The 22,409-nt window shown below is 33.4% G+C and overlaps 3 protein-coding genes across 8 annotated transcripts; 1 reads left to right on the top strand and 2 right to left on the bottom strand.

Moving 5' to 3' along the window:
* Positions 1-93: 93 nt before the first annotated feature.
* On the bottom strand, positions 94-2,886 carry LOC105318859 (low affinity immunoglobulin epsilon Fc receptor). Its single transcript, XM_011416154.4, has 5 exons — positions 2,606-2,886; positions 2,190-2,278; positions 1,724-1,814; positions 1,335-1,572; positions 94-220 (listed from the first exon to the last, which is right to left on the bottom strand). The coding sequence occupies exons 1-5, from the start codon at positions 2,646-2,648 to the stop codon at positions 193-195; spliced, it is 489 nt and encodes a 162-aa protein (XP_011414456.3). The 5' UTR covers positions 2,649-2,886; the 3' UTR covers positions 94-192.
* Positions 146-7,064, top strand: LOC105318861 (uncharacterized). Of its 6 annotated transcripts, none has more exons than XM_034466250.2 (7): positions 146-321; positions 3,794-3,896; positions 4,056-4,138; positions 4,230-4,334; positions 4,572-5,506; positions 5,828-5,979; positions 6,549-7,064. In XM_034466250.2, the coding sequence occupies exons 4-7, from the start codon at positions 4,315-4,317 to the stop codon at positions 6,816-6,818; spliced, it is 1,377 nt and encodes a 458-aa protein (XP_034322141.2). In that variant the 5' UTR covers positions 146-321; positions 3,794-3,896; positions 4,056-4,138; positions 4,230-4,314; the 3' UTR covers positions 6,819-7,064. The 6 variants fall into 6 exon arrangements, with proteins under 6 accessions (XP_034322141.2, XP_065940993.1, XP_011414459.4 ...); XM_066084921.1 differs by having other exon boundaries at positions 4,036-4,124; XM_011416157.4 differs by having other exon boundaries at positions 4,036-4,138.
* Positions 7,065-18,834: 11,770 nt separating this feature from the next.
* On the bottom strand, positions 18,835-20,207 carry LOC105318858 (homeobox protein engrailed-1-B). Its single transcript, XM_011416152.4, has 2 exons — positions 19,759-20,207; positions 18,835-19,476 (listed from the first exon to the last, which is right to left on the bottom strand). The coding sequence occupies exons 1-2, from the start codon at positions 20,084-20,086 to the stop codon at positions 19,163-19,165; spliced, it is 642 nt and encodes a 213-aa protein (XP_011414454.1). The 5' UTR covers positions 20,087-20,207; the 3' UTR covers positions 18,835-19,162.
* Positions 20,208-22,409: the final 2,202 nt, after the last annotated feature.

Here is a 22,409-nt window from a genome sequence, read left to right as displayed (position 1 = left end):
TCCTCTTCACGTAACAAAAATATGTATCGGTATAAATCTCCAAACCTATTTCCGCTTTTACTGAAACTTAACAGGATGTAATCTAATATTAGACATTTTTCTTCCGTTTATTTATCTATACACTGAGTGCATAATTAGACGTCTGTGTTATTTTTTGCTGGCGTCTCACACGTCAGTTGCATTGTTCCTACATTATCCAATGATTTCGGCATCTTCTCCACTAGAAAATGAAAAGATATTAACTTTAAAATGTTTAGTTTGTTTATTGCGTGAACATTTCGCACATGCAAACATGCACACACAAACCCGAGCGGTACCGAGGTAAGAAACGCTTGCTTAGTAACGATTATGTATAATTATATATGCCAGCTTCAGTTAAAAAAATCATCAACAATATACATGTAGATGAATCGACGATTTTTACTATTTCTTCTCAATGGAATATTACACTTGAATAATTTATAGCGGTGTATGTGTTTTTTCTTTAAAATAGCCATACATTTGCGGGTGGTCAATAATACTTCGGTACTACAATATGATTAGTGAAACAAATTATCCAACAAAATATTGATGTGTCTTCAGATTTCACATATACATGTAATATGAGTTAAGAACGTATCGAGTGTCAGTGTGACGAGAAGCCGGCGCACGTTGAGATTTTTACAGCCAAAGATTCATGTAACTCTGCTGAATGTATTTAGGGAATCTTTCATTGAGTATTATGGGTTGATCAAATACGGTCGGAGGTAATCTAATCCAATTAAACCCAAAGGTCTTTATAATAGATTTGATCACCCGAACGTAATTAATCACCTTATAATATTCAAAGAATGATTCCTTATTAATAATATGTATTAAGTTTTCAGCATTTGCACGATTGAATTTTAAAATAACCATTAATGAACTGTATTGGACTATACATTGACACTATACAAAGACACTAGAAAATATAAGTGCCATTTCATACTGGCAGAAAAAATAAATAAAATCGTTTGTACGATGATGAATAAAATATATGAACGAATTTTTAAATCGTAAAAACGATTTTATTTATTTATTCTGTCAGTTTGCACTTATACACCGTCGTAGTAAAATGTAAATATTCCGAATCGAATAACATTTGTAAATTAGCCGACAACGGAAAGAAAACACTTAATGTTTGCAAATATACATGAAATATTATTATTGCCATATAGATTGTACAATTCATTGTGAGGGTAGAATTATATTTTAGCATGCATTTCAACGAAGAATTGTCATTTTATTTATTCCATAGTCATATACTAAATATATGTACTTAATTATTATGGGGAAATATAAACGGAAGCAATTACCTCATTTCACAAATAGGATAGAACTTGCTTTTACATTCATTATCATTCCATTCATAGTTATAGCGATCTGACATTTCCATGCAGTGTTCTTCCAAATCGTCTCCACCATTATCGGGGGACCCTTGGTAGTAATTAGTGTACCCCGCGTTCAAGGGAAATTGTGTTCCTTCCCAGATATAAGTTCCGGTTTGTGCTATGTCATTTCCGCCGATCCAAAACCGTGCCGAATGAAACTGGTCTAAATGAAAGGAATTGATTTTTACAGTCTGTTCTACGGACAAAAAGAGTTAACTTAAAACAGTTTTCAAAAGGAAAACGTGTTTCTTTTACTGAGATCAATTTTATTTTATTTTTTAGGTTATACATGTATTCACAATTTGCATACATACTATCAATACTTTTCAGGTAATTAACAAGAAACGTGTTTTCTTTCTGCGTTTCAATACTGACAAACTTCGATCCATATGCATGGCAGTACATCTAAAAACAAGAACAACCACGCATTGAATAAGTATTGTGACATATATATATCATACGTGTCAAAGACTTAAACTTTAAAATCAATCACTAGATTTCACAATTAGAAACAAAGTCACACAAAAAATTAAATTCTTGTCTCAACCGTTTCGTTATGAATGATTATCTCGATAAATAATGCATCGGTAAATTTAGAATGAATACTAGGTTTGATTAATTTTACAATGCAAAAGCAAAGGGCATTGATTGCTGATTCTAAGAACTAAGGTTACATAACACAAATACGACAAGAGTTAGCACTGAAATATATCGACAGAAGTCGCTAAGAGAGTTAATACTACATGAAAGAGTCGCGAAATTATCATAACGCAAAATTACTCTTCCTTCCGCCCACGTAGCTTGAATCCTTATCACGTGGTAGCAGGACCCCTCGTGTTCTACAAATCCTTGCGGACAGACCGCCAATGCTGAAAACAATGCGAATTAAGATGAATGGGTTAAATAGATTACACATTTCGAACGAGGTTTGAATCCTTAAAACCATGCGATTTAAGTATTCAGAACTTTATTTAATTTAAATGTTCTGGTGTATTAAGAAAATTACTGAAATCTGTTTTGTTTTGACATATTTTATTGATTGCACAACATTTAACTAACTTCAAATAGATACTACTTTCGATTTAAATAACAAGATGCAGTTATTGACATGAACATAAATACATGCATATTAGATAATAGATTGATATTTATTTAAATCACTTGAATTTGAAGAATGATTGTGTTATAATTATTACCTTGGCAGATATAAACCAGCGATAGAAATAAAATCTTCTGCATTTTCTTATCGCAGTATTAACCACTTTCCATACGGTCAGATATGATAGATATGACTGACCTCAATATATGGAGGTCGGATGTTAATCCTTTGTTGTTGAGATCAACATGTAAACCATTTCGAAAAAAAAAAAACGAAGAATGCAATTTACTACAAACATATGTGTAAAATACATGTAATATGCTGTTTCCTATAGTCTGATATAGGATTATCATAATATTTTAAGGACCAATTCAAAAGCAATATAATTTATGAAATTATTGTGACATTTTTTCAGTTTGTTTTCTGCGACGAATACCAATTCACTGGCATGTATGAACCTCGAGAGGAAGCACTTTATTGTATATATATTCTCCATTGTTTTCATTTACAAAAACTAAAAGTACATGAAAATATTGTTTTTACAATCAGTATTTTACAAATAAAATCTTTAAGGAGACCTTGAATACCGTTGAAATATATAAAAAAGAAATCGTTGAAATTGTCTTAAATCAACAGGTACATATTGTAACATCCGGTTTTTGTTGGGTGATTTTTCAAAGACAATTATTAATTAACTAATTACATTTATCCCTTTTTTAAAAGAATAGAGGAGAAATACCTGTGACTGTTAATATACACTCTCTATCCTATAAAGGAAAGATTTTTTTTTTGAGATTGTCAACATTTAAACCAAATATTTAAAAAAAGGTGTTTAGCGTCAGATATTTGAATACAGAACCGTCGGGCCTCTATTGTATAAAACGTGAATAAGGCCGCGGCTCGTAATCCGACACCGTCATCTGACGAGATACGCTAACAAATTCCAAAGTCAGTTTGATCAACAATAACTAGGAATTAACTTGAATGTATAAAAGAATTTAGTGATGAAATTGATAATATAAACGAGTTATAAATGTCACTTGTCTTCTTTGACGAAATTATGAATATTTTGCCATATCATCTCGACGACAGCAGTAAGCGAGGTTGATTAATCGTTAAAGACCAATGACCTGAAAAACACGGTGCGTTTTCAAAATGTCTGAAAGCTTTTAAAACGTGTTGCGTCTCCTTTCTATGTGATATTGTGAATCAACATCCTTATCGTTATGAATTAACCTCAGTGAAGACGGATTGGAATTTAATTACAATGTATCCATTTGTATAGATAACCGTGTTTTTGATTTCTGGAAAGAAGCGAACGACGACTGGAATAGTTACTTAACTCCAATTCAGTAAATGGTTATGTGAAATGAACAGAAAAAAACAAAGTAAATTAAATATTCAGAAATTTTCAACACATTTTTTAATGTAAATGTGATCCTGATATCAAATGTTTTTGTTCTGTTTAAAAACTGCGAATAAATAATAATATAAAAAAAAATTCTCAATCTTTTGGGTTTTTTTAAGAGTTGTTCAACTTGATTTAGATTTCCCAAATTCGCTACCGTAATCTTACTAACCGGGGAAAAGACATGATCTGACCTTCAATCGATTACGTAAGATTTTGCAAGTAAGTGTCTAGCTACACGCAATATTAGTATTTCACTTGCATTGCGAATGAACTTTATTGAATAAGGCTGTATGTTCTATTTATAATCTAGGTTACCTTGTGCATATATTTTGTGGATCAATTGAAAACCTGTCTTGAACTGAAGTAAGGGGACACAGGAATTTGTAGTTTGAAAAATGTCATTCGTTAGGAGAAGGTAACGTATATACATGTTCTTGTTTTCCGGATGTTAAAATGCATTTTTTATTTTATACTAGCATTAGTCATTTTAAACAAGCATAATCGGGACATTTATAAACAAACAAGCACATCTTTAATTTACACACACCGGTAGCATGTTTGTTTGAGTGTTGTGGTTTTTGTTTTTTGTTTGCATAATGGAGTTAAATATATTCAAGTACGTATACTTGTACATGTATGTATCTCTGTCCAGGGCTTTGTACAAACGTAAAACATCCGACGCTTTTAACCGGACGTTGAGTGGCGATGGGTTGAATTTAGACTGCGAGACCATCTACAGCCAGACCTTGGCAATTGCTAACGTTGACTGTGTGGATAGTATAGGTGGCATTGTCAACGACTATGTGGAAAAAGTGGTAAATGATGGCGACTGTGTCTTCCAAGCTGGGCCCGTCTTCTACAAGGGTTCCATCATCTTCGAAGGAACCAGCGGGGAATACACCATTCATTTTTATCTGTTCACTAAAACGATGTGGAATCAGAGCATAAAAGACTTGCTGAAGAAAACCTACTTTAAAGCTCTGTTAAAGCAATCATCAGCATTGTCCCTGAAATCTGAGAGATTGCTAGAACCCTGGAGGTGTGTTTTTCGTGGTTACATGTCTGAGTGTTCAGACCATATTCATGAAGTCAAAACGGTTGAAGAAATGGAAAAGGTGATGATCACTACCTTCCTAAATGGAGACAAGTTGTCCCGGTGGACGTTCATGGATATACTGAAAGACATGTACATGTTTGAAGTGAGCCACGTGACTTTTCTAGCCCGATGGGTCAATTTCATCGCAACGCCAATTAACTTAATTCTTAGCATGATGTTCTTATCCCAATTTTATCTTATCGGTGGTCGCCGCGAAAGCATCATCAATTTGAATGTCTCTCATTTACTTATCATCGTACTTGTTGGATCCTACATGCGTTTAGGAACCATTCGGAAATGTGAACTGTGGGGGATTACAGTCTCCATCGTGCTTCTCTGTCTGTCCTTGACCGGAAGGTCTCTTTACATCCGGGTGTGTGGATACGATTCTTGTCCGGAAGGGATTTATTTTTTACCTCTGGTGTTGGGTTTCTTCACAAGTCTGATTCAGATTTCGAGTGATTTTCTGTATACCGATCCCAGCACTGGTGGTAGGTAATTTTCAAAGGTTCAAAATTTAGTGACGTAATCCAAGTAAGGTTTCAGAAAGTAAAAGTTGTCAATTTCATAGTTCAAAATGTTTGGCCAAATGGACAAAAATAAACAAATTATGCAATTTTAATTACTTCATGTTTATCAAATTACCTTTCAAATATGTCTCAGAATGTATTCTGTCATTGCTTTACTGTTTGGGTAAATCATAAACATCAATTGGTTTTTTTAGCACTATCTAGAAACAAATTTAATTGCGAAGTATTGTTCGATATAGCTGTACATCATGTTATCTTAGGATTTAAGTTATCTTGTTGCAGACATAACTTTGGAGATGCTGAGAGACATTTTCTATGGATTCACCTTTGATACGAGTCTGACATTGGATGATCAACTCCGACAGGTTGTCTGGTTCTTCGCCTGGACAGTTCCGTCCACATTTGTGTCATGGGTACAACAAATAGGAGTCCAGGTCATTATATACCACGCTACCGATATTTCTTTTTTCTTACGTTTATTTACTAACATTCCAAAAGCCAAATTGATTTAAACTAAATATTATAACCCAATTGCACACATTTCAATAAATTAGGTATAGTATGTGTAGCATGCTTAATTATATAATCGTTCGTTGATACATGTATCATAAATACCCGTTTTTTCTCTGTATAATGCGTTTTGTTTGATACGATTTCTTTTAATAAAGTGGAGATATACGTAATATGCTTTGAACACGATATACATATATTAGTGTTTATTGGTTACTCACAACTTGTTCATGTGCATCCTGAGTGATGCATGCCTTTTCCAAAAAAGGAAGTTTGGTAAACGTAAACCCAAACTGTACTAATTTTAGAAATAAAAATTCCGGAACAATTAAAAAACTTAGCTTCACTATGAGATAAATTGATTTATTTTTTAATTAATAAATCTTAATAAGCTACATTGCTAAAAGATATAAAAAGTGTCTTATAAGGCGAAGTGAAAGTCTCTCGAGACCACGATTAACAGTTACCGTACCTTCATTAATATTTTCAATAGGTTGCCTTTGTAATGACCAACATTGGGTATAGGCCTCCGGACGCGGAGACTTTCGTCAAATATCTCAAGAGATGTGAACAAAACGGCCTGGACATGTACCACAGGTTACCAAAGTCTTTATGCGACATCTCAAGAATGGCGATGACGTCACCGTGTGTTCAGGCATTGAAGGAATGTGGACTTTTGAGGAAACGAGAAAGTCTGACAACCAGGGAAACCCTAAATCTCTGTGTCACCATAAGACTCTGTTCAATTTATTTAAGAAAATAATAGTGTTGGCATATATTCTTCAACTTGCTTTATCAACTTTTTACATGTACAAATGCAACTGCTGAAAGTGTCAACGAATTTCATGTTGAAGTGGTGTTTTTTCCGAATTACTTGCTATCTAACATTAAGTTTTCTGTATCTCTGTTTGAATCCATTTTCATGATACAGTATATATGTAAAAGAAGATTATTAAAAATCAATATGGTTTGTTCAATAAAATTGCCGCTTGGCCATGGTTTACTTGTATCTAAGCATTGAGTCTTTGAAAATACTTTTTATCCATAGTGCTTTTAATGCTAAACCAGTAAAAATTGTACATGCAAGTACATCAGCTTGGGTTTATTTGAATTGGATGAATAAGCAAGAGGGCTTGATGATCTTCGCCATTTTTAGAAAGAAAAGCTTTGTGTAAAGATATAGAGAAACATTCAAATTTTAACGCTTAAATATTTGATTTATTTCTTAACTAAATAATAGTTTATTGCTATAAAAGTCATATTTACAAATAATTTAAGGTAGATCTGATGTGTTTGTTGACTGCCCAGTCTCCTAAACATTAAATCTCATTTATGGTCAGGAAAAGATGCAAGTATTAAGATTCAATTCAAGTTTTAATTTGATATCAAGAAGTCATTCCTCTTCACAAAATGTATGAAAGAGGTTATATGATTTTGCAGTATATTTGTGCAACTTTGTTGTATTTAAAGTAAGAACATGTTGAAATCTTTTAAAGGCAAAATTTATATTACAAAAACAAAAAACAATTGACTACAGTCATGTATATGTTTGAAACTACAATTTTATATAATCATATTGAACTTGCGTATTTTCAAACCATGTGTTGATAAACTTCAAGATTGTTTTAATAATATCAACATACGAATCATGTATGTAATAAAGTTTTATTTATACAAAAGGAACAAGATTTACATGATATCCCTAAAAATGCAAATGACTACCCCCCCCCCCCCCATAAAAAAAACCCTACACACACAGAGCGGTTTCGAACTCATGACCTGCAGCATCAAAAGTTAACATTTTAATCAATTTCGCTGCGCTGTATGGTTCATGTTATTGCAGTAAAACATTCAACATTTCTTTAACTTCCACTTAGCTGTAAATATTGAATTTTCTATTTTTCTATTTCCTTAACAGTACTTAGTAAAGCCACTTTTGGTATAATTACTTTGAAAAAGTTTCACAAAGATATCTTTCCCCAGTTTCCTACATAGTAGATTTAGCACTGGAATACAAAAATATGATATATATGTATAAAGTTTACATAAGAGCATGAGAGGGTCTGCAGTATATATTGTTACAATCCAAATTCATTTACATGCTTTGGATTGTGTATTATACATACATGTAAGTTGGCGATACAATCAAAATTATTTCATTTGTTATCATGAGAGCACTTTAATGAAAATTTTATTTTAAAGAAATAATTTCAATTTGGAATACGAAGTTTCCATCGAGAAATGACAGGAGTATTTTTTTTTTTTTTTGGATACATCGAAACCTAAAAGAACGGTTACCTTTCTTGGGAGGACATAGTTAAAAATAAGTTATCGTTCTTCGCTCATTCTGCAACATGTTCACGAAACTTTCCTAAGATATGACCCGATATGACTTAGGAAAAAGGTTAGGAACATCTTAAGATCAACTTAGGACACGTCTTAAGATGTAGCTCGACGATTACTTAGGAACATCTTAAGTTAGGATATCCTAATCTTCTACAATCATTCTTATTTTTCACATATTCATTCAAATCGAATTTGAGAGACTTGTCTAGGGATGAATCATGAAACATTTTTCCAGAGAAAATTGTACGTCTCGGTAGTTAACACAATAGGCCTAATACCAGTAATTTTAATGTATACATTTTAAAAAATTTACATTTACCTAAATATATATCTGTGAGCAATAACAATTAAGTTTTTTTTTCAATGAAACACCCCCCCCCCCCCCAAAAAAAATGAATGTTCTTTTGTTAAAAATCAGGACAGAATTGGCTTGCAAGCAGATAATTATGTAAACAACACGTGTGTATTGTCATTTGATAATTAAAATTTGAGAATCTTGTCATTCAAGTATATGTAATACATAAACACGCGATTTTCATAAAATTTGAAACGTTACATGAGGAAACACATGTACAAACACAACCAATTTCCCTTTAATCTGCAATATATTGAATACACTAACATTTTAAATAAGAAATAAGTTATATAATATATATTAATACAGTTCATTCAACATTACAAATTTTTTAAAGATTATTTTTTCAGAATAAAGTAATAGAAATTAGGAATTATCACGCATGGCCTATATAATCCGATGTAAATTTACTTTTTAGCAAAGGACATTTAAATAATTGTTATCAAAAATTATTATAATCAAAACAATGAATGTAACTCATTTAGTGTACAGTGTAGATAAAAAAAATAAGTGAATAATTTTCATTCGTTCATACAGGGATAGTATTTGCGAAAAAACAATTCTAGATTTGTCAGCTCCCGGGCAGGCACGTAGCAACGGGGAAGTGGTGAGAGTTCGGTGTCCCTTTCCACATCATTTTGTTAAAATGAACATACATGATAGAATAAATGACCCCCCCCCCCCCTCCTCCCGGATTAGGAATTTGATGTTTGTCGAAAATGCTTGAACTGTGGAAAATATTGCTTTATTCTACCGGTCTTAATAAAAAGCTTCACAACATCCCAATATTCCCCGAAACGTGATTTTATAGCTTTAGGATGGTCTTAGGACAAGGAAGGTGATGTCCTAAAGTTAGGACAAAGTCATGACGGTTCCTAAATTTAGGAGAGCTTAGAGAACAGACTAAGACTCATCCTAAGATGTACTTAGGACGCACCATAGTCCTAAGACAGCTTCGTGAACATGACTGCTGTTGCATAAGCCCACATTAATTTTCAATAACAAACAAACTTTAAAAAGTAAGGTGGCTCTATACACCCACGGTTTATACCAATTTTCAATAGAAGACCACAAAACATATACTTATCAAATTAGTAAAATGATGATAGTGAAACTATAGGTATTTTTAAAGAATTTTTTAATGTTTTTTCATGTTTTTGTAAAATAATTTTTAAAAAGTTAACTATTAACAAATTGAAAGAATTTTTGTCATATAATGGATATCTCCTTTAGACACATAAGAAAAATACAACAGTTTCATAACATTTAAAAAATTTTATTATTGCAATTTTTTTTAGTATTTCCCCAAAACCCATTTTTTCATATCTTCATACTCTGTTGAAAATCATCTTAAAAGGCTGCTTGATGTTATAAGAAAATGTATTTCAATAAATGTGACATAAAAATTGAATGAAAATCAATGCAAATAAACACACAAAACGTTAAACAAATTATTTGGTATGAAAGTTCCTCAGGTGAGAGTTATCGTGTGTAAGTCCCAAGGCCCAAACATTTTGGGGACTTTTCAATTTCTGAGTTGAAGAAAATTTCCTAAATATTATTTTGGAATGATAAATACATGCATAATTCATTATAGGTCTATATTAGTAAATATATTCGCTTTAGTGCAAAACTATGTCAAATAAATAAAGGGAAAAATTAACTTATAGGATTTATGTATCCTTACCTGAGAGAAATTCAAAGCCACCCTCCCATCCCCTTATTAAACTAAGGTGGTATGGAACATCTGTCAATAATAATGTGGATTAAAGTTCATTACTATTGAAACACTTTCACCGGTTTAGAATTTCCTCGTGACTTACGGGTCCGTAGAGAGTCCTCTAACCCACTGCACTACGCTGTAAGCTAACAAAAATAGAAAAGAAACTATTTATAATATTATACTTGATTTTATTGTTTATTTCGATAAATAATACGACACAACATGAAGGTGTCCCATACCACCTTACATGTAATTATGAATTTTTATATTATCAAATTTAATCTATTCATTTAACAATTTTTTCAAAAGAGCGGTCCCCATACAATTCGCCTCAGCTGAAGTAAGCAAATACCGGAATTACATGCTTCCAGATTTACTTTTTTGCGCACTGCGTCATCAAAAAGTGGTATATAGAGCCTTAATTAAGACACAGTACATATCAACTGAAAACACTAAAATGACAACGTCTTTTGAGGTCAGCCTAAAAGTTATGCCTACGAGTTACCGAATTTACCTTTATGAAGTTCCGTGCAATTCTGTAATCGCAATGTGTAAGTTAGAGTAGATATCCTTAAGTTTTGAGACGATTACTCCCCTTTTCTAACGATACTACACCCCCCCCCCCCCCATTTTCTCATTTCGAACTCCGTGGCTTAAAAAAGCAATCTCCACAGTGAATACCAACTGAAGGTCATTTTAACAAAAAATCGACAAAAATAATTTTACATTAAATTATGAATTCATTTTTTATCCATCTGTTAAATATTTACTGTTGAACATTCTTCTCCCATTTTCTCGTTGAGTCCGCAATGAACGATAACACCCCCCCCCCCCCAAAAAAAAAAAAAACCCGTCAGAAACGCGGACAGCAGTCAACGTTTAGTTAGCTCGGAAACTTCTGTCTTAGCATATTTTATAACGACTCCTACTGCATTAGCGTATATTTTTTTTTGATAACAAGCAAAAGAAAAAACAAAACCCAAAAAAAAACTTCTACCTACAAGAGACCCATTGGCTACATCCCTCACCTGAGCAACAACAGCCATGATCAAATCAGCTTTAAGGAGTCATGTTCAAAATATCTGAACAATGAAGTAAAATATATCCTGTATTAAACGAATTTTTTAAAGATTTTCTCAAGCTTTTCTTGTGTTCAATATTGAGTCCCTTTTGTAACTGGATGATTTCATAATTATATTACACACTGAATATATGCAGTTCTCAAGAAGATTAAATGTAACTATTCATATACAAATAAACTTTTATATAACTGAACCCATTGTGTGGCCCCAGAATTGTCCAGGGGTCACAGTCTTATAATTGAGAATCAACAAATGTCAAAATGCATATAAGTAAAACCATTTATTGTAATATTTAAGGTTTTGAGGATAATCAAATTTATTTCCTATGTAAAACTTCAACCCCAACCCCATTGTGGCCTCATTATTTTCCCAGGAATCACGGTTTGAGCAAACTTTCAAAATTCAAAATTTACACTTCTTTTAGGATGCTTCCACACAAGTTATAACTAGCCTGGCTAATTGGTTTTTGAGAGAAAGATTTTTAAAGATTTTCTCTATATATTCCAGTGTTAAAATTTGACCCCCATTATGGCCCCTCCCTACCTTCGGGTTCAAACTTTGAACAAACTTGAATCTACACTACCTGAGGATGCTTCCACACAGGTTCCAGTTTGTCTGGCAAATTGGTTTTTGAGAAGATTTTTAAATATCTTTCTCTACACGTTTTTTATGTAAAAATTCGCCCCCCCCCCCCAATAATGGCCCCATCATAAACTTTAATCTACACTTCGTAAGGACGCTTCCACACGAGTAATAACTAATCTGGCCGATTGGGGTTTTTCTTAAAAGATCTTTTAAAGATTTCTCTTTATAGAATCCAATGTTAAAACTAAATCTCTTCAATGTGGCCCCGATTTACCTCTGGAGATTATGATATGAACAAACGTGAATCATCACTACCTGAGGATGCTTCCACACAACGTACAGTTTTCTCGCCAATTGGTTTTTGAGAAGAAGATTTTGAAGAAAAAAAACCCAACAATTTTTAAATGATTTTACATCATCTCCTCTTAAAGGGGACCTGGCCCTTCATTTGAACAAACTTGAAAGCCCCTCCCTCAAGGATGCTTTTTTCAAGTTTAGTTGAAATTGGCGCGGAGGATCTGGAGAAGAAGATAACAATGTGAAAAGTTTCCGCCGCCGACGACAGACAAATGACAACTTTTGATTAGAAAAGCTCACATAAGTATGGTGTTCCGATGGGGCCACTTCGACCTTCGCACTTTCGCCTTTAGGTCGAAGATGCGAGAGTGCGAAGTTGCGAAGGCGAAAGTGCGAGAGTGCGACGGCGAAGGAGCGAAAGTGCGAAGATGCGACGGCGAAGCGCGAAGATGCGAAGGCGAAAGTGCGAAGGTGCGAAGGCGAAGGAGCGATACTACTATCGCTCCCTCGCCTTCGCAACTTCGCACTCTCGCCTTCGCACTTTCGCACTTTCGCCTTCGCCTTTTTTGATAGCATTCAGAAAGTCTCGGTCTATTACATAGAATTTGATGCAGGCACCGTACTCGCAAAGGTTTTCCGATTAATCCATGATATCATTGGTACGCATGCGCTAAGCCATTGTGCTTACTATGAATGTTTATAAATAATTGTTATATACTCCATATAAAATGTAAGGTCCGCCATAATGTATACATATGCACTTCCAGACTCCTGTCACTTACCAGCTGTCTGTTTACCGTAGATCAAACACAGTAGCATTCTAATTTCATTATGCGACACTCCTTGCTGATGTATGGATCTAGAGGTGGAGAGGGCCCCCCCCCCCCCCCCCCCGGAAAATTCAATACTAATAACTTCACACATGCAGTAAAGGGAGAGACAAGGTCCGGATCTCATCCCCCCGGAAAATTTAATTTTATTAATTATATATAATAAAATCTCCAAAATATGTCTCGGAACCCTCCCCCACCCCCGACAAATATAATTATTTATCCACCCCACCCCCTAGAAAAAGTTATGGATCTGCGCAGGCTGTTGAAAATAATTTCTAAAAAGTCCATCGTCTGCCTCAGATGTCCTTTTATACAGCTAAAATTGTCTTTAAACGATAGAGAGCTCCATAATTATAAAAAGGCGAAGGCGAAAGTGCGAAGATGCGAAGGCGAGAGTGCGAAGTTGCGATAGTAGTATCGCTTCTTCGCCGTCGCAACTTCGCACTCTCGCCGTCGCAACTTCGCGCTTCGCCGTCGCATCTTCGCACTTTCGCTCCTTCGCCGTCGCACTCTCGCACTTTCGCCGTCGCAACTTCGCACTCTCGTACCTCGACCTAAAGGCGAAAGTGCGAAGGTCGAAGTGGCCCCATCGGAACACCATACATACGCCTTCGACTCAGGCGAGCTTTAACACCGGTAAGACGACGCTTTTTAAGAACAGTCTAAAAACTAGACCTACGTATTACCAGGCGTACCGTATTTATCAGTCCAAAACTTGTGCATTTTTTGGGCGCCGTAAATTTTTAACACGTGCGGAACTGTAGCTCCCAGGTCGTTCATCCGAATTTTCACTTGCAGCTAAAGTGCCATAAGCATTCAACAAAAATTATTTTTTATACGAATTTTTATCCATCCAATTGTAATGATTGATACACTTATGCAGTGCTTTCATTATCACAGTAATGTGTAGAACGATTTTCATACAGATACTTAAACATAGTTTCAACATTAAATTAAAATACAGAAAATAAGAACAAAATACCGATTGTTTTTCACATCTCTACATTCAAAAATCATTATCAACCATACACTATTGGGTTGTCTTAAATTTGAAAATAACATTTAAAGAATGTTACAAAAATGGTCCTTGTTAAGAATATTACAGAGGATGATCTCTTAACACTAAATTAAGCTCCATCCCAAGTAATTAATTTTTCGCATCTATTTCCCCCAAAACGAACAGAGTAATGGACATGTAGGAATTGTACAAAAACTTACCGAAAAGAAAATTTAGAAAATATGTATAAGACACATTGCTGATGAATTTATTACATGTTTACAGGGTTTTTCTGTGAGAATTATTACATTTTACAAAGTATCTCAGTGTTAATGGAGCATCTTGTGAAAGAGACCATTCATCAGTGGCGCCATAGCGTGAAATTGGTTCCGCAGAGATGAAGATTTAGCAGCTGAAATGTAAATATATGTTTTGATGTTTTGTTTTTGTAGACAGGATTCGGAAAATGAGCTCATTAGGTCTATAATATATCATTCTTTCCGAGAACATTTCTTTGGTTAAGGAAGCACAGGTCTCTTTTTTTTCTAGCAATGTAGATATTTCAAACTTTATTTATATTTTTCTCTTTTTTTTTTTACAGTAGAATTTACCACACTGTATAGCTGGATAAGTAGTTTATGCTTTACTTAACATGATTTATTCTTTGAGGTTTTTTAGTTTTAAGTATTTACCAAAAAATGAATCCAAAATCATAAAAACAATAAAATAGTAAAGATTTCTAATTTCAAAATACTTTCTTGAAGAAAAAAACCCCCCATAAAGTGAAATTCTGTATGTTAAGTCAAGAATACATGAAATATTCTAATAATCTGTAGATTTATAATGGTCAATACTGGTCAATTGATGTAAAGAATATTTAACTATAAAAATTGTCTATCCTACTGAAGTTAACACAATCTTTTGAATATAGATATTTTTTTTCAAACATTTATACGCATTTTTAAACTCTCTGAAACGTTTTTGTATCATTATTCAATATTTTGTTGTCATTACTTTCTTTGATTGAAAGTTGATGAAGTGAAACAATTATTTCTCAACTAATAAATATTTCATCCAAATCTACTGAAGAGTTCAGAAAGCCCAGATTTGAGAAATCCTACGGGCGAGCTCGTTCACAATTACCGTTCGCGACAGATAGCACAGTTCTCCGCATTAACTCTGTCAACTAGCATCAGTTGCTGCTGTGGATGATCAAAGATGCCAGCTATCGGGTGTGTGTGATCGGCAAAACCGCGGCAAATTAGGGGGGATTATCACAGAGATAATGATATCGCCAAAACCGTGCTTCAAACAGAATCATAGCAAGTCCTCCGTTTTGCACGTATAGAGATTGATAAAAATCGTCCTGGACAGAGACGGATGGAAGATTGAATTAATTAAACACTGGAAGTTATCAATACTTAATTCTTATTAACAACAAAATCGATTGATGCAAAGATTTTAACATTTTAATCAAATTTGAATTTAAAACTCATCTAAATCCTTGACCATTTTGTCTAAAACTTATTCGATGGGCTTGGGCTTCATAGAGTTCTTAATTTTATACACCATAACCATTTCGCCCCAAACTCGCAATGGAGACATGAGCTTCATATTTAGAACATATATATAACGACGGGTCTTATTTAAAAAAAAACTTCTTTTGATTTGTTAGAAAGATGCTAAAAGGAGTTTGCCTTTGGGGAACAAAGAATGGCTTTACCAAGAATAATATACGGGCAACAAAATTAATTCACGTAGAATTGCTTTTATTTTTCAAGAAAACAGTTTATTTCTCAAATAACCCACATCACCTTGTTTGAACTAGCCTAAAGATGATTATCGCTCGAAAGAAGAAAATGGCGATCATTTGGCGACTGAAACCGGATACACTATTAGTTATACACCAAAGTCTCATCTTCGACATCGTGTCACCAAAGGTCAGTTCCGTTTGGCAGTATGATATACAACATAGAACCCGGCACGGTCCCGCCTTCCGAATTCCCAAATCACTTTATTTTCAATTAAGCAGCAGTCTGTCTACAGTAGCATCTTATTATTATAAATGATGACACTTAATTGCTTGTTGTGGCGGTGTTTCATTAATGGGGGCCTGATAAGTGGGTAGGGCCGTGCTGGAGGCGTTATTTGACTATCTGTTGCTGTCACACCGACTTATACTCAGGCTTCGTTTATCATTCGCCCAGTTAGTGGTGTAATTAATCGCTATATATATTTACTCTATTATTGAAACCATCGCCCCTTAATTCCTCTCGCTCTTTTGTCAGATTTTACGTATCGCAATGTACAGTTTGAGAGCTTCTTTGTTAACATTCTCAGTACATCTTTTATTCAGTTACCATTTTTAGCATGTTGCTGAACTGATGCTGACAAGAAATGATACAAATCCATTTTAAATGGACGGGTTTTCTTAAAGACTAGTAAATATTCAATAATTAATTTATTACCAAAAAAGAAATGATTTTCAAACAAACATACATGTAATAGTTATTGTTTATATAAGTTTGTTGAAATTTCTTTGATTGTCAGACAATTTTCTTCGATACGATAATCAACAAATCTATCAGTTAATTATACATGCGATCAAATTGAGTAGATTGCTGGTATATTCAATACCAGTAGTCAATTTGACTGGAGACAGGGTCTGTTTAAATTAAATGCATGACTTGTATATCTGCGGGCACCCATAATCGGTTAAACAAGTGTCAAAGTCGATGTAAAAACATTGAAATGTAATTAAAGAAAAACGGTACACAAAAGGCTGGAGGCAAAGATAAGAAAACCACACAGGGAAGACATATGTTCAATGTTCATTGAGAAAAAGACAACTGAAAGTAAATTCTGAGTATTTGTATACAATATATACTTAACTAATCTTCTCTTTATATGTCAATCAGATGGAACAGTTTTTATTTTCTGCCTTGCTCTTGCCATATATGTACATATAAGTAATATGTACATGTTGTTCCTTACAAATTTTCTTTATTTTAACAGTACATTTGTGTATTAACGATACTATGTCTTGATACATAGTTCCATTAATAGTGTACAGTCTTGTTGCATTGCAGATCTATATTATGTTTTAAAGTTAAGCTTGAAAAAAAAAATACTTATGATAAAACTAAGTGAAATCAGATTTTGCCATATTTACATGTATCAGCCATATCAATCTATTAAGATGTTGATAGATATTTAGTTCGTTACTTTAAATATTTGTAGCAATCATCTGGAAAGGTTTGACTCATAAAATTGAAATTGAGTCATAAACAATGTTAGTCAAACGGAAGAGCGGAAATCGAAAATCTACCTCAAAATCAGTGAATCAAAATACTTAACACATAATAAAAATGTCACATATCTCTTACTGATCATCTCTATCAGCCCTGTTTATTTAGGTCATCATTAGTACATTCATTATTGAAAATTTAAAGTCCATTTACGTTTGAATTCTGTCGTCTTCTGGTAAATAAGATTTTTTTTTTCGATACCCCAATTAAACTGATTTCTCGGACCTTTTGGAGTTAGTGTAATATTGTTGTTTTTTTTTCTAAATGAAAGACTGATTTAACGATGAAAACTTTTAGTTTAGTTTGCAGCCACGTGCAGATAAATTGTTGTCTTGGACATGCCAAATCAGGTCCGGTTTTTGTCAGGTTTTCTCATTTTCACACGTGTGTCTAACGATATTTGTTTTCGCGTGAAATGAACCAAACGTTTTAATGACCAAGCAATCTGTTTGGTTTTAGAAAGCGATTGGCGCGTGTCGCTTGTCTCCGGACCGACTCGGGGTTACCAGAATTCCGAAGATAGCGTCAGACGAAGAGACGATGAAAATTGGAGCTGGTTATGTCTCGCCTGTCGATCGACCATGAAAAGAACATGCCACCGTGATATTTTACACAAAATCTAGAAATTCTTGCAATTTGGAAAGAGAAAAAAAATGAGTTTTTTATTCATAAGTCGGAAAAACTACCGATTTCATTTTTTGTAGCGAAACTTAATTATGCTTAACTCAAATTTGTGTCTTTAAGTTCATTTATAAACCAAACGTTCCTTATTGGCATCAGTCCACGCTGTTATAGAAATTCATTATGACTTATTTTATTGGGATAAAAAATTATGCCAACTTCATCCATATTTGTCAAAAATGAAGCTGTTTGAGTCGAAATGAGCTGACCTCGTGTTGTATTAACATTCATCCTTTCTGTGACACTAATCGTGTTTTAAAAATTAACTAATTTAAACTATTTCAAAAATGATGGTAGTGATAATAATTCTATAACCCAATATCGAATATTATTGATTTTTTTCTTTGTAATATCTTAAATATAATTAAGTTATCATTGCAATAAAGTTCTATATATACTAAATTAAGGTTCTGTTGGAAATTTCTTTTTCTGCGACGAATAATTCTTTTTTTTTTCAAATAAATAAGTGTTCATTTTAATTAAAAATAAATGATGTGATATAAAAGTTGTTCAACAGCTGATTTAAGTTTAAATAACAATAATGCGGATTGAATAAATCTAAAAAGTCGTTTAAAGCTAAATATTTTTATTCATTACATTGCATCTCATAAATTAATGTTATCTATATGACTAATATATAATATCTAAAATATGTACAAAATTAATAATAGCACAACAGGAACCTCAACATCATAATAAATATGTAATATATCAACATTGATGATAGTGCCCAAATATCACCCTATTGCAGAGTACACGCACGAGCGAATTTTCAAAAACGATTTTAAGGTCCTCGTCCACAAAATTATCACAGCCTAGCTTCGATCCTATATCCCTTTGATTTAAACCGTCTCATTCTTTGCCCATAGAATGACGATATCGATGCAGGGACATATGTGGTCATTGCTCCATCCCATCCCCTGATACCGTACAGTGGTTGTACAGGCCCTGGGCCATCAGGTGGAGAGCCAAAATGTTCTTGCCCCCCGAGGATTTCTTGACCTTCGCGCGTTTATTCTGGAACCAGATTTTTATTTGTCCCTCCGAGAGATTCAATGTCTTTGCCAGTTCCAGTCTCCGCTGTTCCGTGAGATATTGACACTTTTCGAATTCTACTTTTAGTCTCTGCAGCTGTTCGTTAGAGAAGGCGGTCCTTGGTCTTTTGTCGTCCTGTGGCGATTTCTCTTTCTTTCTGATTTTTCTCGATCTCGGACCTGTTTGATAAAAGTAATAAATTTGATTTAATATAACAAATGCTAGATGAGCCGAGTAAGCACTAATTATAAATACGAGTATAAAATGGTATCAAAAAGTTACAAATTAAAAGAATACGATAGTTTGAATTTTTTTTGTTTTTTGAAATTTATTTTTGTAAAAACTACCCATTTTTATGCCATTAACATTGAAAAAAAATGAATTAATAGACAATTACTTTTTCCGAGCATAATTTAATTTCACTTATCAATTAGCGTGCAATAAGATTTAAGATAACTTACCAGAAGATGGTCTGTCAGAGTATCTGGTGCAGTATACCCAGGCGGGGAGGGGGAGAGGACCGGCTGACCCCTTGGGTGGGGATCGGTTCTCGTCTTGCTCTTTAGGTGAGACTTTTGGACTAGGGTGGCTGAACTGACCAAAAACGCTTCTCCGCTTTTTCGAGCCAAAATCGGGCTTCAGAATTTCTTCAATGGAGAAATTTGTAAAAGGTCCGCTTCTTAACAATTCTAAAGAATTTCTTTGAACAACCTCTGTATCTGTTTCAATGTCAATTTCATAATCTTCCCCATCACTTTGAAGTTCTACTTTCACTTTCACGTCCGACATATTTTAAAGATAAACAAAGATTTCTGTTAGAAATGAATTAAAAAATTTTAAAAGCTTGTTCACAATGCTATTCTATTGACCTTGAATTAGCATTCAAATGGTATAAAGATGTACTCGAAATTCGTACGTTCTTATGGAAACCAAGTGAGATAAAGGCGGGGTTTAACAAGAAAGTGGGCGGGACTTGAAGCGTCCAAAAGACTCTGTTGATGAAGCATGCCCGCAGGAAGAGAAGATGGCATTGGGTCCGTAGCGAGTTGTAATGACAATGGTGTTAACACTTTGTAAACAATCATCGATTCGTGTTTGGCACACATTTGATTGATCACTTCACATCATTACGCTAGATATTAGCCCGGTACAATATCCCGGGTAATCGCCATTATGCGGAAGTAGGAAGAAAATACAAACTGGAAGTTTTATGGGTTCCGTTACCTCACCTAACATTAAAACATTGCAATTTCAGGCTTCTTTGATTTATTTATTTATGACTTTGACAAATGGAGAGAAAAAAGTGAGATAAAAAAATTATATAAGAACTTTTACTTTGTATGTAAAATGGAAATATGACATGGACATTGGTCATATTAACTAAATATCAAAGACTTTAAATAATCTGCGGCTTTGACTAAAATTTTTCTCATGTGTTCACAAAAGATTCTCATATCGTCAGTATTTTGCTAATAACTCTGTATTAGCGATGAATAGCTTTATATTAACTTCCAATGAATACCCTTAATGGATATCAAAATTAATACGTTAATTTACAAATAGAACTGAAGTACTTGTATTTTCATTTCATAAAACTGGCAGATCATGATTAATGACATTGAAATCCAATTTAAATTAACACTCTCGCAAAATATTAGTTGTCAAAAAGAGATTCCGTCGACCTCCCTGTTATCTAAACAAGGTTGCACTTTATTTTTTTTTTAAATTTTGTAAACTGAGCCACGCGCAGAGAAATATCAATTATAATATTTTGCAATATCATATTCCATCTAAAGCTATGGCAATTAACTTGCACAAATCTTGTGTGGGAAAAGTCAATGTCATTTTTGTTTGCAACACATCAAGTATTTAGCAAAGGGGAAACTATAAACTTGCCCATGTCTTTGAATTTTTAGACCCACTTCTTTGACTTCTCTCGTTTTTATCAAACATATACTCATACCAAACATAATGCTACCACACATGGACATATTCTGTTTGTATGTTGTCAGATGCAAGTGAATATAACCTGATTTTATAAAGTTGTTACATTTTTTCCTTATATTAATTCAGAAGTTTTTATGTTCTATTTTTAAGAATATTTCATATTTCATTTTGAATCTTTAATGTAATTAATTTACATTTTTTAAGAAAGCTTTAATAGTAAATATATCTCATTTGCATGCGAACATTTTTGATGTCAATTATTGTATGGGGAGAGAGCAACATAAGATTTAGAACTTGTTCCAATCCCATTGTAATATATTACGATGAAATTAATTCAAACCAATGGATGCATGTGCATGTTTCCTCCTTGTATGAACATTAAAGTTGTGAAGAGAAAAAAAAAACTAACAAAAAAAATTAGGGGAGCATTAAAATTTAACGAAAATCTTTTTCACACCTTCCGGAACAATCTGCCAAAATTAACAAGATGTTAAAGGATTACCTAACTGTGTACTATTACCGTAGGATATCAAAAGTGTTTAAACAAACATTTAAGATAAAATCTATATTCCATCTTTGCCACATGTTGACACGAGACCTTTGTTTAGATAGCAATGCGTGATATGTTGTAAACAATGCCCGTATCTGTTTTTAACGGCATGTTATACAAAGCATAAAATTAACCTTTCATTAAAGTTTTGTTGATTAGTAAATAATTAATAACAAGAGCGTCCGAACCTTTTACACGTTATACGCAGTATTAGTATTTCCGATCAATTGTTATATATAAGAAGCCCTAATTTGGTTCGTAGTATCATACTTTGTTTAGATGAGCTCACGAACATCTCATTTAAAATTAGATATTTTTTCATAATCATTTGTAAATCTTTTCAGTTTATCGAATTCTTCTTCTCTTTTATTTACAGTGTGAATTTTAGAAAATGTAAACATGTTTAAAGTTTCCGGTTCTATTTTTCGGTTGTTTATTGTGTGAATTTTTGAAAATGTCAATCTTTTCTGCGAATTTTTGGCGAAAATAAAAAGAACTTTCATGAATAATTGATCATTAGTTAAAACAAACATGTATATTGGATATATTCAAGAAGGATTTGGGACACAGGCATAGCCTATTTTATCCTCTTCTTGCATAAGAATGTCAAAATAC

Source organism: Magallana gigas, chromosome 5 (assembly GCF_963853765.1).
Source record: "Magallana gigas chromosome 5, xbMagGiga1.1, whole genome shotgun sequence".
Classification (NCBI taxonomy): Eukaryota; Metazoa; Mollusca; class Bivalvia; order Ostreida; family Ostreidae; genus Magallana; species Magallana gigas.
Note: the sequence above shows the minus strand (reverse complement) of the source record. Positions and strands in the feature narration are given on the sequence as shown.

Bases quoted from the DNA above. Each gene is read 5' to 3' on its own strand.
- LOC105318859 (XM_011416154.4), bottom strand. From the start codon at position 2,648: ATGCAGAAGATTTTATTTCTATCGCTGGTTTATATCTGCCAAG. The intron at 1,815-2,189 runs GTAATTTTGCGT...TCTTGTTTTTAG, and splicing joins CTACGTGGGCGGAAGGAAGA to ATGTACTGCCATGCATATGG. The intron at 1,573-1,723 runs GTATGTATGCAA...CCTTTCATTTAG, and splicing joins TTACCTGAAAAGTATTGATA to ACCAGTTTCATTCGGCACGG.
- LOC105318861 (XM_020063561.3), top strand. From the start codon at position 4,516: ATGGAGTTAAATATATTCAAGTACGTATACTTGTACATGTATGTATCT. The intron at 5,507-5,827 runs GTAGGTAATTTT...ATCTTGTTGCAG, and splicing joins TACCGATCCCAGCACTGGTG to ACATAACTTTGGAGATGCTG. The intron at 5,980-6,548 runs GTCATTATATAC...TATTTTCAATAG, and splicing joins TACAACAAATAGGAGTCCAG to GTTGCCTTTGTAATGACCAA.
- LOC105318858 (XM_011416152.4), bottom strand. From the start codon at position 20,086: ATGTCGGACGTGAAAGTGAAAGTAGAACTTCAAAGTGATGGGGAAGAT. The intron at 19,477-19,758 runs GTAAGTTATCTT...TTTATCAAACAG, and splicing joins CTCTGACAGACCATCTTCTG to GTCCGAGATCGAGAAAAATC.